A 16704-nucleotide genomic window follows, 5' to 3' on the forward strand; every position below is an offset into this window, starting at 1 on the left:
AAATACCAGTTTCTCAATCCAAGTGAATCCACCTTAAAATAGGTAGGGTTGAAAGGCAGTGGTCCTATGTGGGCCATCTCTGCCGGCTGCCTAGCAAAAGCACACCGCAACAGTGGGGGTACCTCTGCAAAGCCACAGAAGAGTTGTTGTCATGGCAAGTAGGCCTGCTTCCACAAATGACACATGCTCATGCTGGTAGAGATGAAAGAACCTTTATGGAATTTTTGTGGGAGACAGAATTTTTGTTTAACTTTGTATGTTACCATTTATACAGACAGAAATTTTTTAAAGCATTTGATAGAAAATCAACAAGCCTCAAGCAGAAACTAAAGCCATGAATTCCCCAGATAGACTCCTAAAAATTAAGATGGTGGCTTCCGTTTGCAGGATGCAGATTTCAAGGAAGTCCCTCAATGAGTGACCTTCTCTGCGATTAAGGCCTAGGCTGGTGGTGGTGGTGGCAGCGTGCAGAGGATTGGGGCAGGAGAAGCAGCCCCTCACTAGGGAAAAAAAGCTGGACTCTCAGAAAGAAGCACCATCCCAAGAATGTCCACATGCACACTTCCCTGCAGCCTCATTTTCAGCTCTTCACTGTATCTGTGGATGCTAAAACCTGGGGGTTACTTCCTTTAATTCAGGCAGAGATTCTCAAGTTTGCATCTGCTGATATCTGGAAGGCCAAGCTCTCGGCTTTGCTTTAATTCAAGTTGTTTGCCAACTGGACCTTGGTGCAAAGCCCAGACAACTCGACTGCCTAAATGGGAAATGGGCCTGATGTGTTTGTTCTGAGCAGGGTCATATAGAGCCATTGTATAGCAGCCTTATATTGGCTTAGGCATCTTCTTTTCTTCATTTTTTTTTTTTTTTTTGAGACAGAGTCTCACTCTGTCACCCAGGCTGGAGTGCAGTGGCGCGATTTCGGCTCATTGCAAACTCCACCTCCTGGGTTCACGCCATTCTCCTGCCTCAGCCTCCTGAGTAGCTGGGACTACAGGGGCCCGCCACCACGCCCAGCTAATTTTTTGTATTTTTAGTAGAGACAGGGTTTCACCGTGTTAGCCAGGATGGTCTCTATCTCTTGACCTTGTGATCCGCCCACCTCGGCCTCCCAAAGTGCTGGGATTACAGGAGTGAGGCACCACGCCCAGCAGCTTAGGCATTTTCAAGAAAAGTGAATTAAATTCAGTAATACTGATCAAGTTGCAAAGTGCTGTGAACACAGATTCAAATGTTTCAGTTCTTGCCCCTAAGGAGCTCACAGTCTTTCCTCTGTTGTTATAAACATGGGAAAGAAGGAGTGGACTGGTCAAAAATGAGGCTATGATGGCTACCCATGAAGCCTTCCTAGCGGGGATACCTTATTTGATCTAAGGATAAACAGAAGTCCACCAGGCAGAAGAGAGTGAGGAAGGGAGTTCCAGGAGTCACAGGGTGAAAGGCTGTCCCCTCACTGGCTGCAGGTAGAACATGTGAGGTGCAGAGAGAGTGAGCAGCGAGGGCTCTCAAAGACTCTCTCCCGCGCAGGTGGCAGTGTCTGCTTTCCTGACCTCATCATTTTCCAAACATACTCTTAGAAAAAGAAAACCTCTCAAGCATTCTTTCCATCTGCTTCTACCCTGACCTGGAAATTCAAGGGACCAGAAGCAATACAGCAATACAGACAGACCCTCCATGCAAAGAGCGTGAGACAGAGAACTGAGTCCAGAAAGTGTTAGCAAGGCGGGGGAGCTAGATTACATTACAGCCATGTGCTAAATGGAAATTGAGTTTCAAGTTATTAAAAGAAAGGCAAAAAAAAAAAAAAAAAAGATAAGAAAAGAAAAAGCTGTCAAGTTTAAAGATGGCTACATGAATAGTTTAAATATCTGATGGTGATTCACCGCGGGAACCCCTCCGGCCCTCCGTGGAGACAATGACTCCTCTGGTCTTACTGAGGAGTACTTGCTCAGCATCTCTGACTGTACACACGATTCCAAGTATATTTATAGTGTTAGGATGGCCCAGAATTTTTGAAGGTTTTTTATTTTTGCCGAACAGTCCTGCCAGGAGATGCTGAAGGTCAGATATTTTAGAAAATCTGTTTCTGGTACTTCAGCGGTCAACTACTATTGCAATGATGAAGAAAGATGCTTGGTTGTTCCAGGAAGTTCTGTCATGACTCCCAGGTCCAATTTTAAAGTACCTTCTGAAATAGGTGAAAGATATTCCTGAACATGCTCTCTAGAACTTAAAGCATAGCTTTTCATCACACACAAATCTGTACCATGGGGCAGAATTAGCCACAGGAGATATTCTCAATTGTTAATTAGCCATAAAAGTGGCTTGAGGAAAAACTAGATAATGTGAAATAACTCTTTAAAGGAAGAAGAGTGGTGGTACCTTCTTTATTTCACAGGTAATGTAAAGAAGACACACAAAGGTGAAGGGTGTTACCTGTGGCCACATACACTGCTCCATAGGAGCTCCTGGACCTGGGGTTCACCCCCTGCCTCCTACAGCCTGGCCAGCCCAGGCTCTTTCTAGTTAGACCATTTGGATTTTCTGTTAATGACCCTAATCAAAGTGGAAATAGCACAAAATGACCTTGGTGGCAGCGGAGAGAGAACTTGGGATTTCAAATTTTTAATGTTGACTCATAAAGTTAATTCACAAAGAATAACAGATCTTGATGTGGTTTAAAATAAATACTCTTGCCAGACATGGTGGCTCACGCCTGTAATCCTAGCACTTTGGGAGACCATGGCAGGAGAATCGTTTGAATCAGGGAAGGTAGAGTTTACAGTGAGCAGAGATTGCTCCACTACATTCCAGCCTGGGTGACAGAGTGAGACTCCGTCTCAAATAAAATAACATAAACATTCTAAGGAACAAGTGAGGCATGAGACTCCCCCATTTCAGAAATGCCTGGAAGAATCTCTCATTTCAGGTATTTTAGGGAAGCAAACCGTTCATTCAAAAGAGAATTTTGCCAGGTTTGCACAGACTTTAGACATTAATACTTCCTTTAAATGGATTTTGGAATCATTGACAGAGGAAAAAAAGAGTAAAACTGCAAGAGAAGGCAGGCAGAGAAGTGAATGGATTGCTGCTGAAAAGGACTGAAATCAGAGACAAAGAGATCTCAAATAAGAAGCAAAGTTTTTCAGAGTCTACCTTACAAATACTTTTCATCTGAAACCATCCAGCAACATTTACTGGCCCAAATGGACTATGGGTGTGAATAGTTTCATTCTATTGGTCATTAATGTACCAAACAGAGTCTTTCTTAATGAGGTATAAAAGCCACAATGGGAACTGTATCTAATGCTCCAAATAAACTCTAACCAAGGGTGGGAAACTCAGAATCATGGAGTTGTTTGTGGATTTGGCTCAAAGTCAGGCATGTTTTGAGGCTTTAAACACTGATTATTTGCATCCAACAAATCAGTTTGTGAAAAAGGAGAGAGGGAAGAAACGGGATATGGAAATTTTGTATCTCAAGAGAGAGCCATGCATATTCCCTCCTAACCAGAGCATGGCAGAAGGGAGAAAAGGAAAAGAGCTTGCCCTTTGTGGAAAGCTGAGATTTTCCTGAAAGTCTGACAGGAAAAGGAACAAAATTTGGATCCTGCAAGATCGTTCCTGTAACCGGATCAAGTTTCTCCTGCTTGCTGGAGGCCCTTGGGTCTCCCGTCACAACTGCACCCAGCTCATGGGCATAGGCAGGTGCACACTCTGCCCGTAGAGTCATCTTCTATAGACTTTCCTGCTGGATCTGGGCAAATATGTTTTCAGAAAAAGCGAATCCAGCTTTCTGTGCCACCACCCTGGGATCTGGTACTGTGTCATGGGAAGGCATGCAAAGACTTGCCTCCTGACCCCGCTGCCAGGAGGGGAGCTGGTTTGATCACTCCTGACCCCTTCCGGCCAGCGTTTATGATCTTAGACACTCACTCACATTCCAACCATCTGAGGCAATTAAGAATGATTACCTCTGAATCAAGGGCAAATCATACACCAGTTTCCTGGCCAAGGTTTGAGGAACAGCTTGTGTGAAATCCTTTAACGGTGACAAAATGCTTAACAATCTAGATGGCAGTGGTCAGTTAGGGTAACGAACATAGGGGGGTCTGACCTCCAGCTCACGTTTTCCTGTGTTCACTTTCTACCTGGTAATGGTGAGCTCATCCTAATCCCCCTGGGGTAGCCCCCATCCGTGTAAGAGGCTACTGTTCGCCCCTGCACAGATGGGTCTAGCCCACCAGCCTCCCCCGCCACGACCCCACCACAGGGTGGCAGTTGCGAGCACACGCCTAGAAGCCCTGCCTTTCTTTGGCCTCTCCCAGAGAATGAAATTTCAGCATTTGTACAGCTCAGACCCACTAGCTGAAACTTTTCTACCTCCTGCTTCCCTGAGTGAAGTAACTGACAGAGGAAGTAATACTTCCAACTGGATTTTAGAGTTCCTGAGTCTAGTCTGTGTTTAGTCTATCTCTATTTCACTCTCCCTCCCCAACCCGCTAAATTGACATTTCCTAGGTTTCTGGTAAATTACCGAGTCCAGAGTTGGAAGCCCTAAGTGGTATTTATTTTACTTCAAATCACCTTTAGTCATCAGAATCACCTGGAGGGCATGTTAAAGCAGGAGCTGACCTGAGAATGTGCACTTCTAACAGGTTTGCAGGGGATCCTGCTGCACTCTGGGACAAGGCTTTGAGACCTGCTAGCCTAGCCACAGGAAGTCTTTTTCCTCTCTTTCCTCCCTTCCTAGCTGTGTCTCTCCCGGAAGCCCACCTACAGGAGAGACGGCAGACGTTATGGGCAGTGTTGTCTCAAGAAGGAATGTCGGGATAATTGGAATAAACAAAAGAAGAACTTGAATAACTGATCACAGTCACCATTGATCCTTTCCCCAGGAAACAGTACTTCTTAATGTTTTTTTTTTCTTCCATGACCTAGCCTTTTATCCATAGCAGAGAGGTTTTCTCTCAAGAAGATAACCTGTCATGTTTAGAACAGGTTCTGAACGTTAATTCTTCTTCTGGTGGGAGTTCAGTCCATTTCCTTCTTATTCTGGATTAATTTCCCCTTTGCCATTGAATAAAACAGAGGACTTCACTAAGGGCCTACTTCATGCCAAGTAATGTGTTAATAGTGCTAAGTGGTTTATGTGCATCTCAAAAGACCTTCGCCACAATTTCACAAACTATATGTTATTAGCCCATTTTACAAACTAGCAAACTGAGGGTTAGGGAAGTTTTGTAGTTACTGGGGATCACAGAGCTAGTCACAGGTAGAACAGAGATTCAAATCCTGGCTTGACTTCAAAGATCAAGCTATGCTGCCATAGATAGCATTACACTTTCTATAGTGAAAGACTTGTCACAAACAATTCTGTGATCTGTCACTTATTCAATACACATATTTATTAAGCACATACTATGTGCCATGCTCTATAATTAGGTCCTAGGAATATAATGATGTACAAGATGGATGGAACTTTTCAAAACACATTTTCCTAGATTGTCTCATGAAAATTTGTTTTTAATACTTTGTCCTTCGATGGAATTGCTCATGAAAACATACATGTCATTAAACCCAGAAATTGCATTCCCCTCCTCTATTTCTTGCCAACCTCCTTTGACTTACTATTAATCTCAGTTTAACAAATTTGTTTCCTATTTTCCTTAAAGGAGTCTGTTGCTTTTATTTTTAAAATACATTTAGTTTTTAGGCCAGGCATGGTGGCCCACACCTATAATTTCAGCACTTTGGGAGGCCAAGGGGGGTGGATCACAAGGTCAGGAGATCAAGACCATCCTGGCTAACATGACGAAACCCCGTCTCTACTAAAATTACAAAAAATTAGCCGGGTGTGGTGGCACATGCCTGTAGTCCCAGCTACTCAGGAGGCTGAGGGAGGAGAATCGCTTGAACCTGGGAGGCGGAGGTTGCAGTGAGCCAAGACAGCGCCATTGCACTCCAGCCTGGGCAACAGGCTGTTGTGTGTAATCACATTATCATCCCTAAAATAAATTATTCATTAATACTAGAAAATACCCTGTCAGTGTCATATTTTCCCAGATTGTCTCATAAAAATTGATTTTCTACTAGTTTATTCTTTGATTAGAATCCAATAAGACCCCCCAAAAAAAAGAATCCAATAAGATCCATACATGGCAGTTGGCTGTGTCTTTTTTTAATCTATTGGTTTCTCTCTCCATCTCTCTTCTTTTTCTTTGTGCATTGTTGTTGTAGAAACTGGGTATGTTTGTTTTCAGAGTCTGGATTTTACTGACCCTATCAAATGACCACAGGGTCATTTAAAATGTTCTGCTACCCATTAGGTCAAAAATTAAACACAAAATTAAATTGCAGAATTTCTTAATAAAAAAACACAACATAGCTGAACCTATGTGACACAACTAAAGCAGTTATTAGAAGAAAAATAACAGAACTAAATAACTCTATCAGTAAAAAAGCAAAGTTAAATGGATTACACCCTTAAGTCAGAAAGCTAAAAAAAAAAATTAAAATGTAAGACAAAAGGAATCAGAAAGAAGATAAATGCAGAAGTAATGTTTCATCATTTTAGGGCTTGTTTTTACAAACTGAAGCTTAAGGCTCACCATTTGAGAACTTAAGGCTCACCATTTCCTAATTTGTAACGATATCGACGACACATCTAGGTAGCTGTCAGGGGCTGGGAGCCTTTTCTACACAAACTTTGCTCTGAATTTCAAAATACTAGCCTGCCTTGACACTTAGTGGAAATTCAGGTGGGGTGGACTTAACTCAGGTTCTTCAGGAAAGTGTCCTGTTTCGGGGATACAGTGGGGTGGGGTCGGGGGAGGGCTGTATTCCGCACATCTAGTTCTGGCTGGGCTTATGGCAATTCTCAGTCCTCTGGAGTCACCTGAGTGACTAAGGGATGAGAGGCATTTCTGATCCCGTAATATACTTACATGGCTTTGCCATCTACCAGATGCCAGCTCAAATCTCAGCTGGCATAGTTACCGTTCACGTGGCCTTGAGCAAATCTCTCTGAGCTGAACTTTCCTCACCATAAATCTGGTAAAAATCTTTACCTTAAAGGAGTGTGGATCAAATGAGATACCAGGTAGAGCTAGTGCTCACCAAGTGGAAGCTAAGATGATGAAGCCCTTGATTCTCAAGTTCTGCGACTCCATGATGGAGATCCGTGATGGCTACCGGACGGAGAGTATCAGCTAAAAGAAAGCAATCACGGAGTTCTTCCCGCCTTCTCTGGAGGATGTATTCCTATGAACTGCCCTGAATGTTAAAAATAATACACCTGCCCCCAACGTGCCTAGGACGCCTTTGTGGTCCACGTGCTCATCGTTTACCTGCTTCTGCAAGGGGACCGACCGGTTACCTGCTCAGGAGCAAAGTTGTCCATCACGACGCACCCTCTCCCAGGGATGGGCTCAGCCTGTGCTCTCCCTGTGACAATGTCGAACAGTGCCATCTGTCCCTACCCAGCGTCAGCGTCACGAAGAGGGCCCGGGCTTGGAGCGTGGGAGGTATGCTCCCAGCTCACTTTGGTTTTCCCACCCTGGAGGGGAATCCAGGGTGTCTAACTAGTCTTCTGGTCCCGAGAGGGAGAGGTGGGGATAGGACCTTCCTTTAGTCCCCTCCCTAGTGGAACGAAGGATTCTTTTTTTTTTTTTTTTTTTTTTGAGACGGAGTCTTGCTCTGTCGCCCAGGCTGGAGTGCAGTGGCACGATCTCAGCTCACTGCAAGCTCCACCTTCCGGGTTCACGCCATTCTCCTGCCTCAGCCTCTCCGAGTAGCTGGGACTACAGGCGCCGAAGGATTCTTTATGGTCATCTGTGGGGTTCATTTCGTAAAGAAGCATCTGCAGAGTAAGAAGGAAAAAAGTCCACCGTGCAAATATATCCCAGGCACACGCCTCCTAAGAAAGTGGCCCCGTCCTCCCTCCGCCGCCCCCGGCACCTCCTCGGGCTTCGCCAGCCTCCCGCTCCTAGGAGCAGGCAGAGATCCCGGCGTGGGCAGATCCCTGCCACTGCGCCCAGGCCTCGTCCGAAACTTGCGCCCGAGAGCCCACGCCGGAGGCGACGCTCCCGATAACCACTGTGCTCCCAAGACCCGGAGGGCAGGAAGAAAGAGCCCTGGCAAACAAAGGGTACGGGCCGGGACAGCCGCAGCCCGGGGCGGGGGCACGGCAACCGCGAGGCCTGGGGGCGCCCGCCGCCGCGCCCCAAGCCGGGTGCCAGCGAGCCGAGGCGTGCTTCTCCTTATATGGTCAAATGACACGGCGGGGGTTCTCGAGGGCGGGAGCCGCGCAGCGCTCCACTCGGCCGGCAGAGGAGCAGCAGCCACTAGCCGCCCGCGCCCGCCCGCCCCGTCCGGGAGTCCCCGGCCCGCTGCGGCGCTGTAAGTACCTTCAACCCCCTGCGCCCCGGAGGGAGGCCGAGGGGCTTAAGCCACCAGAGCTCGGAAGAGGGGGCCGAATCCGGTGCGAGACCCAGGGAGAGGGGAGCAGAGCCGGAGTTGGGGAGACTGGTGAGAGGAGAGCAGAGCTGTGGGTCGGGGAAGACCACTGGGAGAGGGGAGCCGAACCGTGCGCGGAGAAGCCGGGAGAAAGGAGTTGAGCTGTGGGGTAGACCCGGGAGAGGGGAGCCGATCCCTGGGGGTTGGGGGTGGAGAGACCACGGGGAGAGGGGAGCGGAGCAATGGGAGGGGTCTAGATCCTGGGGGCGCTGAAGCTCAGAGGAGCCCACCAACCCATCCCCAGAGGGAGGACTGCAGCCGGCGTCCTCACCAGGTGGGGCACCGCCATGCGGGCAGGGACCGGGCGAGCCTGGGTAAAGGCTGGCCGCGGGTCCCAGCCGGCGGCTGCGGGGAGGTGACGCTGTCCTCCTGCTTCCAGGCCCGACTCCCAAGCGGGCTGTCCTGGCACGGTGGTCTGCGCGGGGGTGTCCGGGCCATTTCCCTTTAGTAGAAATAAGTGGAGTCTGCAGTGTGACCTCGCTCCTTGACTCGTGTAGACATTTAATAACTGAACCATTCGGTTAAAACAAAAATGGCTCATTTTAAATGAAAAAGATTCTAAGTTTTTCTTAAGTCGCACTCGTGATATATCAGCATACCAGAAATTGAGGGAAGAAAATATTGAGTGTTTTTCTGATTTTAAATGAATCAGTCATATTTATTTTCATATCCTCAGTCGGGTTTTAACTGGAAGTAGGCTAATCCGGTTAGCTGAAATGTGTAGCTGGCCTCCAAGCAGCAGTGTACTTAGACATCACTGAACTTAAGGCCCGCACTCCCTTCCACATGTTTTGGAAGGTAATAAATCACAATTTGGGTTTAGAATCAGGAGAACTGTCTTGAAAACACAACTCCCAATATATCTCACATTTTTGGTGCTGACTCTACCAATGAGTGTTTTATAATAATATATTAAAGAAAAGAGGTTTTGCGCTGTCCTAAAGATGTTTTAGACAAAACAAAACAAAAAAACCAAAACCATTTGCAGCAAGTCTTAGAAGTACAGAAATTCCTAGTGTATCAATTAAACTTTAATAAAACCAAACTCAAAGAACATTTCATTGTGCATTTATGTAAAATTTTTTCAAGTGTTACTGGATTTAGATCACCCCCAGTTTAGAAGATCATCAATTAATACATAGAATTGTGTTTCCACGGTGTTTATTAGCCTGCCATGGTTTAAAATGCGTTTACACCATCACATGTCAATAAAGGCTAATGATGGGCTTACTACAGACCAGGAACTGTTCTGGGCACATAGTTTCTGTCTCATTTTAGCTCACTGTCTCACAAATAGCCACAGGCAGATGCAGTAGGCTAGAGGATGCAGGGGACTGCATCTAGGCTGCCTAAATTTACATTGGGGTCCCTCAGCCTGTGCAGCCTGGCCAAGTCACTTAATCTCGTGGTGTCTCGGTTTCCGCCACTGGGCAACAAGGACAATGATGTTGTCTTTTTGTCAGGGTTGTTAAAAAGCCTGGACATCATAGACAGTGTATACATATTTGATAGCCTCATTTTTACAGGTAAAGACACTGAAAACAGAGATCAAAGTAACTTTAACTCAGGGTTTCCCAGGCTGTAAATGGTAGCCCTGAGATCTGACCCCAGGCAGCTTAACTGGAGAACCTGAGTTCTAACCACTAAATGCACCACAGGAGGAACATTTGAATACTTATTTTTTTTTAACATTTGAATATTTCTATGAGGCCTTATGCTGCATACTTTGACCCAAGATTGCGTGTTAAACCATTTCCAGTACTGAAAGATATCTAAATTGCAGTCAAAAACGCCCAGTAGAATATTGCAAAAAAAAAATTGACTACATATCAGGAGTAGTTTACTCCTGTCCTGTGCCTACGGCCAGTTACTCAGCCTCTGTGACTCAGGCAGCCTCCTTTGTCAGCACCAGGCCTGAGTTGCTAAGCGGCTCTCTGACTCAGATGCCCTGAGGTACAAAGTTCCTTGAGCTTGGGTGAATGGAAACATTAGACATTGGGTTCTTCTGTGCGGTTTTATTATGAGAATTTGATCAAAGCCACATTTATTAAGTGTCCATCTCAGGTTGCATTATACTGAGTTCACTTCCTCAAGATGACCATCTGAAACAAAATGCATGTGCTTTCTCGAGTGGCTGAGAACTGTGTCTTCCTGGAGACTAGGCTGGCATTTTGACTTTGGAGTGAGTCAAGTAAATTTCCTCTGTCATCCTAAATTGTAGATTTCAGTTTTAGCTCCTGCGATGGTTACTTTCCTGTGTCAACTTGACTGGGCCATGTGGTGCCCAAACATTCGGTCATATGTTCTGGGTGTGTCTGGGAGGGTGTTTTTGGATGAGATTGACATATGAATGGGTAGACTGAGTAAAGCAGGCTGCTCTCCTTAATGTGAGTGGGCCTTGTCCAAACAGTTGAAGGCCTGAATAGAACAAAAAAACTGAGTAAGAGGGAAATCCCCCTGCTGGACTGCTTGAGCTGGGACATTGGTCCTTTATGCCTTTGGACTCACACTGACACATCGGCTCTTCTTGGGTCTATAGAGTCTGCTCTTTTCAGACTGCAACTTGCACCACCGGTTCTCCTGGGTCTCCAGCCTCCTGACTGCAGGTCTTGGGACTTTTTCACCTTCGTAACTGTGTGAGCTAAATCATTGCAATAAATCTCTCTATGTACAGCTCTTGTTGGTTCTATCTCTCTAGAAAACCCTGACTACTACAGCTCTCTGGTAACATCTACTTAAAAAGTCTCCCCACCAGCTGTCATTCTCCCTTTTTTTAAGATTTGATCACTACTTTGCTCCTGGGAGTCTTGGCTTTCCTCTTGCTGTAAAACATGCTCTCTGCATGGGGATGTCACACGGGGTCTGCAGCAGCGTCTGGTCTCCCGGGTCCATCCCAGTGCTCGTGGGTGGTGTCTCGCCTGGTGTGAACTTAGACTTCACACTCATCCTCAGCCTTCGTGACCCACGCCTTTACTACCCTGATTCTGTCTGCGGCTTCAAGATCCTCTAGGCATACGGTCCTGAGTGAGATGAGGGATGCCTGTGGCAGAAGCAGCTGCCCTGTTTTCATGGGTGAACAGAATTAATGCCAGAATGTCCTTGCAGTATGTAAATATGGAGCTTGACAGTCAACAAGGAAATAGACCTGTCTGTTTGGGTTAATACAACTTTTGGAGCCAGTAAGAAGCAGGCAGTAGTCAATGAAAGAAGCAGAAGAAAGTGTGCAAGTCTCTTGGGACAGAGTCCTGTTGCAGTGTGCCAGAGAAACCCCACAGAGCGGCAGGACTGCAGTGAGGAGGTGGCCAGTCATTCATGGAAGCTGCTGGATGCCAAGGGAAAGGCCAGCATGGGGGTGGGGGACATAGGCACCTCAGATAGCTGGGAGAGTGAACAGTGAGCCGCACTTGGGAGGTGAGAGGAGACCTCTGCCATGAACAAGAGTGGGTGGTTTTCGTTTTGTAGGTGTAGAAGTGTTCGTAACTCACTCAGGGAAGGCATAGTAGAGCTATAGCATGCAGTATGGAGTCTCCCTTGGTCCCTACACTGGTGTGATTCACGGACCCGAGGCCACCCGCCATTCTAGCCTGTGCAGCTATGGTTGACCTGCATGGCTGCAACTGACGTGTTTTGAGATTAAATGACAAGATGGGATCTTAAAGGTGATTTAAATTATTTGGAGCTAGAACTAGACTGGAACTCCTTCATAGACTGTGTGTTTTATCTCAGCTTTCCAGTGCCTCATGTAGCACATGGAAAGCAGTGGCTACTCAACGCATTCTTGTTGGCTGGGTTCAAAAGGCTGAACGACATCAAAACAAGTGTAACTCTTCTTGTAGTCATGGACTTCAGATCAGAAATTTGATATTTATTGTTTTTCCATTTTTTTTTTAGTATTCAGTATTCAAAAGATAATTCAGAAGACAGCAGTTTACCTTATTCAAACACTGCCTCATACAGAACCACCAGAGATGAATGAAGATGTTTATATTTTTTCAGTTGGAAGTTACCAGTTTATGTAAACTATAATATACCTCTGACACCTGCCTGTACATGCATGTAGTAAAGGCTCATTAAATTAAGCCATAAATATATTATACAGTGCTAAGCATAGTCAATTTTATACCTTACAAACTAAGATTGTTTAAAATCCAACAATTTAAAAATAGATTTCAAGCGGATGCTAGATACATGTTTTCCTTTCTTTCTTTTTTCTCTTTCTTTCTTTCTTTGCTTCTTTTCTTTTTTTTTTTTTTTTCCAGGGTCTCACTCTGTTGCTCAGGCTGGAGTGCAGTAGCTTTTCACAGGTGCCATCATAGCTCACTGTAGCCTCAAACCCCTGGGCTCAAGCAGTCCTCCTGCCTCAGCCTCCCAGGTAGCTAGGACTGCAGGCACACACCACCATATTCAACTGATACAATTTTTTTTTTTTTTTTTGTAGAGACCGGGTCTTACACTGTGGTCTAGGCTGGAGTATAGTGGCAGCACTACAGCTCACTGCAGCCTCGAACTCCTGGGCTCAAGAGACCCTCTCTCTTTAGGAACTCCAAGGCTTGATCCATTATTCTAGTTTATAAAACAGCAACTTTCCTTGACATGATGGCCCTCTCCATTTCATCAGAATTTCTATTTAAAACAAACCGTTTAGCTAGACAAATGAAGAGGTTGGGGGTGAGTGGTTTTTGTGTGTAGATACTCCCATCCGTAGGAAAACAAAATGGTGCAGGGTATTCTCTGAGCACATTTCCAGGTGTGAGAGTCCCGTGCCTCTGAGTGGAGGATCTTTGATTATAGGCACCGCATGTCTGTAGAACATCAGGGCCTTCTGCTGACACCTGGGGCCCGTGTTGAGGATCTGGGCGTTCTTCCCAAAGTGGGCACGACTCCCAGCTGGCTTTTCGCTTCTTGACCTGGCCAGGCTGCATCCTGGACTGTGCAGCTGTGTGTTCACATGGGACTGGAGTCCAAACACAATAAGAAGAGTTCTATCCACTGCGGAAGCAGCAGCTTATCTGGAAGGAGGGACGAGGGCAGCGATGGAAGCTCGTGATGTCATATGCCAAACCACATTACATGTTGGGTTTGCTATGCAGAGTGGATTGTTCACATAATATGTTTCTAATTTTTCATGCTTGATTTTTGCCTGTATGTTTGTACTCTGACATGTTTATATTCATCCACCCATCCATTCATTTGTTCATCCATTCCACAAGTGTTCACAAAGCCCCTGGTCCTGTGTGTGTTCCCTGCTGGTGAGGTCTCAGCGACAGGTAGTGGGCACCCTTCCCAATGCTTACGGTTGGTAGAGGACAGGGCAATTGCATGAAAACATTGCACTTTTATAATATATTTTTTAAAAGAGCCCACATAGACCAGTTTTCCTAATTAGCTCTGGAAAGCTCTGGTTGATTATTGATAAGCAATTGAATGTCCCATGCGGATCCCTGGTGGCTTCTAAAGATCCAGGGACTGACTTACCGAAGCTGCTTTTGCATGTGTTGAAGGGCTGCATGCAGGAAGGACTTGGGAACGTTCACAGATTTCTCCTTAGGAAATGACTATGTTAGAGGAGGCTTCTGCAGCAGGGTTGATAGGGAGAAGCATTGGGGTTTCAAAGGGGGAGGAGAAAATGGGCCCATTGGGGTCAGATCAAAGTAGGTAGTCAACAAAAGGTCATTAAAAAGGATGCTTAAATAGACTTCTTTTGCTAATCTGACCTCTTCAGGCTTTACCTGTAGGGATCTGCCAGGCTTCTGGACCTCCAAAGCCTGAGCCAGCAAGCCAAGGGAGGCTGTCTGTCATGGCAGCCCCTCCTTTGATTGAAATCTTTCTGGTTAAAAAAAAAAAAAAAAATTAGCTGGGTGTGGTGACGCACGCCTGTAATACCAGCTACTTGGGAGACTGAGACAGGAGAATCACTTGAACCTGGGAGGTGGAGGTTGAAGTGGGCCAAGATCGGGCCACTGCACTCCAGCCTGGGTGATACAGTGACACTGTCTCAAGAAAAAAAAATGAGCTTCCTGGCATGCAGGGTCCTTGCCTCTCTTCTGCCTCATTTCATTTACCCTCCTCCTTCCTTTCTTTGTCCTGTCACCACCCCTCTCCCCTTCTCTTTACTCTTTCTGTTTCCTTTTCCTTTTATGTTCCTCCAGCTTTGACACTTTCCCCACTCGTACTTTGTTTTACAGTTTTTGAATATGAAAATTTGAAAATAGATCACATTGATACGCTTGTGAACTTTTAAAATTAGTATGAATTGTGAGTAGTAGCTGTGCATTGTTGCTCCCTGGCCCTCTGAACCTTTATTCTTACATCCTTTTTCTTTCTTTTTTTTTTTCTTTGGAGACATGGTCTGTGTTGCCATGAGGCTGTTTCCTTGAGGCTGGAGAGCAGTGGTGCTATCATGGCTCACTGCAGCCTCGACCTCCTGGGCTCAGGGGATCCTCCCACCTCAGCCTCCTGAGTAGTGGGGACCACAAATGCATGCCACCACACCCGGCAAATTTTTTGTGTTTTTTGTAGAGATCAGGTCTCTCCATGTTGCCCAGGCTGGTCTTGAACTACTGGGCTCAAATGATACACCTGCCTCGGTCTCCCAAAGTACTGAAACTACAGGCATGAGCCCTTGTACCCAACCTATTCTTACATCTGAGTCAAAGCTGGGCTAGTGAGAGACTCAAAGATCAAAGCCTTCCCTGGGCCATCCCCAGACCTCCGAGCTGCACCTGGCACCTGCCTCACCCATTGCAGTTCTCTTGGCCTGGAGTCAAGCCTGTATCCTAAGATCCAGCTTTTTCAAATACCCTATTCAGGGCCTAAGGAGTAATGACATCACAGAATGATTTAGCTTGGTGAGGAGTAAGAACTCCAGGAAACTGTGATTTGAAATTTGATTCAATGAAATAACAAGGAGGGGTCGTGCCTTATGTTTGGGCATCTCCCTGCAAGCGGTTGCCTGATGCTTTCAGCATTCCTGTGTACCAGCTAAGGGGCAGGAATTATTGATAACCTATCAGGAGGGATGTGGAGTTCAGAAAGAGTAAATGGATTGTACACAATTAGGTTAGTAAGTCCTTGTAGAACCAAGATGTCCTACTTTTATTTGAAGAAATCATTCAGAAATGGACTCTTGATACCCTGATACATTTTTTAGCAGTCATTGCCCCCTGTCTTGCATAGTAAAGGCAGGCTTCCATGCAGTAAACTTTCACTGGGCCGTCCGTCTCCCCACTGCCTGCGAGGCACATCCAAGTCCATGAACAAGGCACCCAGGCCCTCATTGCCTTGGCTGTTGACTGGGTCTTCCATCTTCCTGGGTTCTCTGCCTACCCTACTCTGTCTCTCATTTCTCTGGCTTTGCCTACTCCACCCCTTGACCTGACCTGCCATATCACCTGGCTGACCTGTTCCTAGCACAGATAGCATCTCCTCTGGGATGCCTGCCTGCTCTCTCAGGGGCTCCTCCTCTGCATGCCCATCATACCTGTGTACCTCCAGCACGCACTGAGTATAGGGCTTGGTAGTCTGTTTGGTATATATCTATTTTCCTCACTAGATGACACGTTCCTTGAGGGGAGGGGCCTGCATTTTATTCATCTTTGTATCTTCTGCACTTTTCATGACTTTAGACACATAGTTCCAGCTCAACCAATGTTTATTCAGTGAATGAATGAGCAATCAGGTATTTATGGGATTTAAAAAATGCAAGTGGCTCACGCCTGTAATCCTAGCACTTTAGGAGGCCAAGGCAGGCGGATCACTTGAGGTCAGGAGTTTGAGACCAGTCTGGCCAACATGGTGAAACTCTGTCTCTACTACTAAAATATATATATACACACACACACACACACACACATTAGCTGGGTGTGGTGGGGTGTGCCCATAATCCCAGCAACCCAGGAGGCTGAGGCAGGAGAATCACTGAAACCTGGCAGGTGGAGGCTGCAGTGAGCTGAGATCATGCCACTGCACTCCAGCCTGGGTGACACAGCAGGACTCTGTCTAAAAAAAAAAAAAAAATGCAAGTTATAGGAGATTTCTAACATAGGACAATAGATATACTTTTAAACACGTTGTAATAGAAGGGAAGCTCTGAGCTTGCTTATTAGCTCATGGACTGTTTATTCTGACGCTCAGGGCTTGTTCAGTATGTAACTGTGTGGAATTCCTTCAGGGGCCTGCTTTCACACAGTG

The 16704-nt window shown here is 46.1% G+C and overlaps 1 protein-coding gene across 1 annotated transcript in view; it reads left to right on the top strand.

Moving 5' to 3' along the window:
• The first annotated feature begins 8016 nt into the window (after nucleotides 1-8016).
• Nucleotides 8017-16704, top strand: part of FHL2 (four and a half LIM domains 2) — a 39582-nt gene continuing 30894 nt past the window's right edge. Inside the window, 3 exon segments of the mRNA XM_055243972.2 lie at nucleotides 8017-8438; nucleotides 8440-8526; nucleotides 10646-10696. Of these exon segments, the coding sequence (XP_055099947.1) occupies nucleotides 8271-8438; nucleotides 8440-8526; nucleotides 10646-10696 (306 nt within the window). The 5' untranslated portion in view covers nucleotides 8017-8270.

The sequence above is a fragment of the Symphalangus syndactylus genome, chromosome 14 (assembly GCF_028878055.3).
Source record: "Symphalangus syndactylus isolate Jambi chromosome 14, NHGRI_mSymSyn1-v2.1_pri, whole genome shotgun sequence".
Classification (NCBI taxonomy): domain Eukaryota; kingdom Metazoa; phylum Chordata; class Mammalia; order Primates; family Hylobatidae; genus Symphalangus; species Symphalangus syndactylus.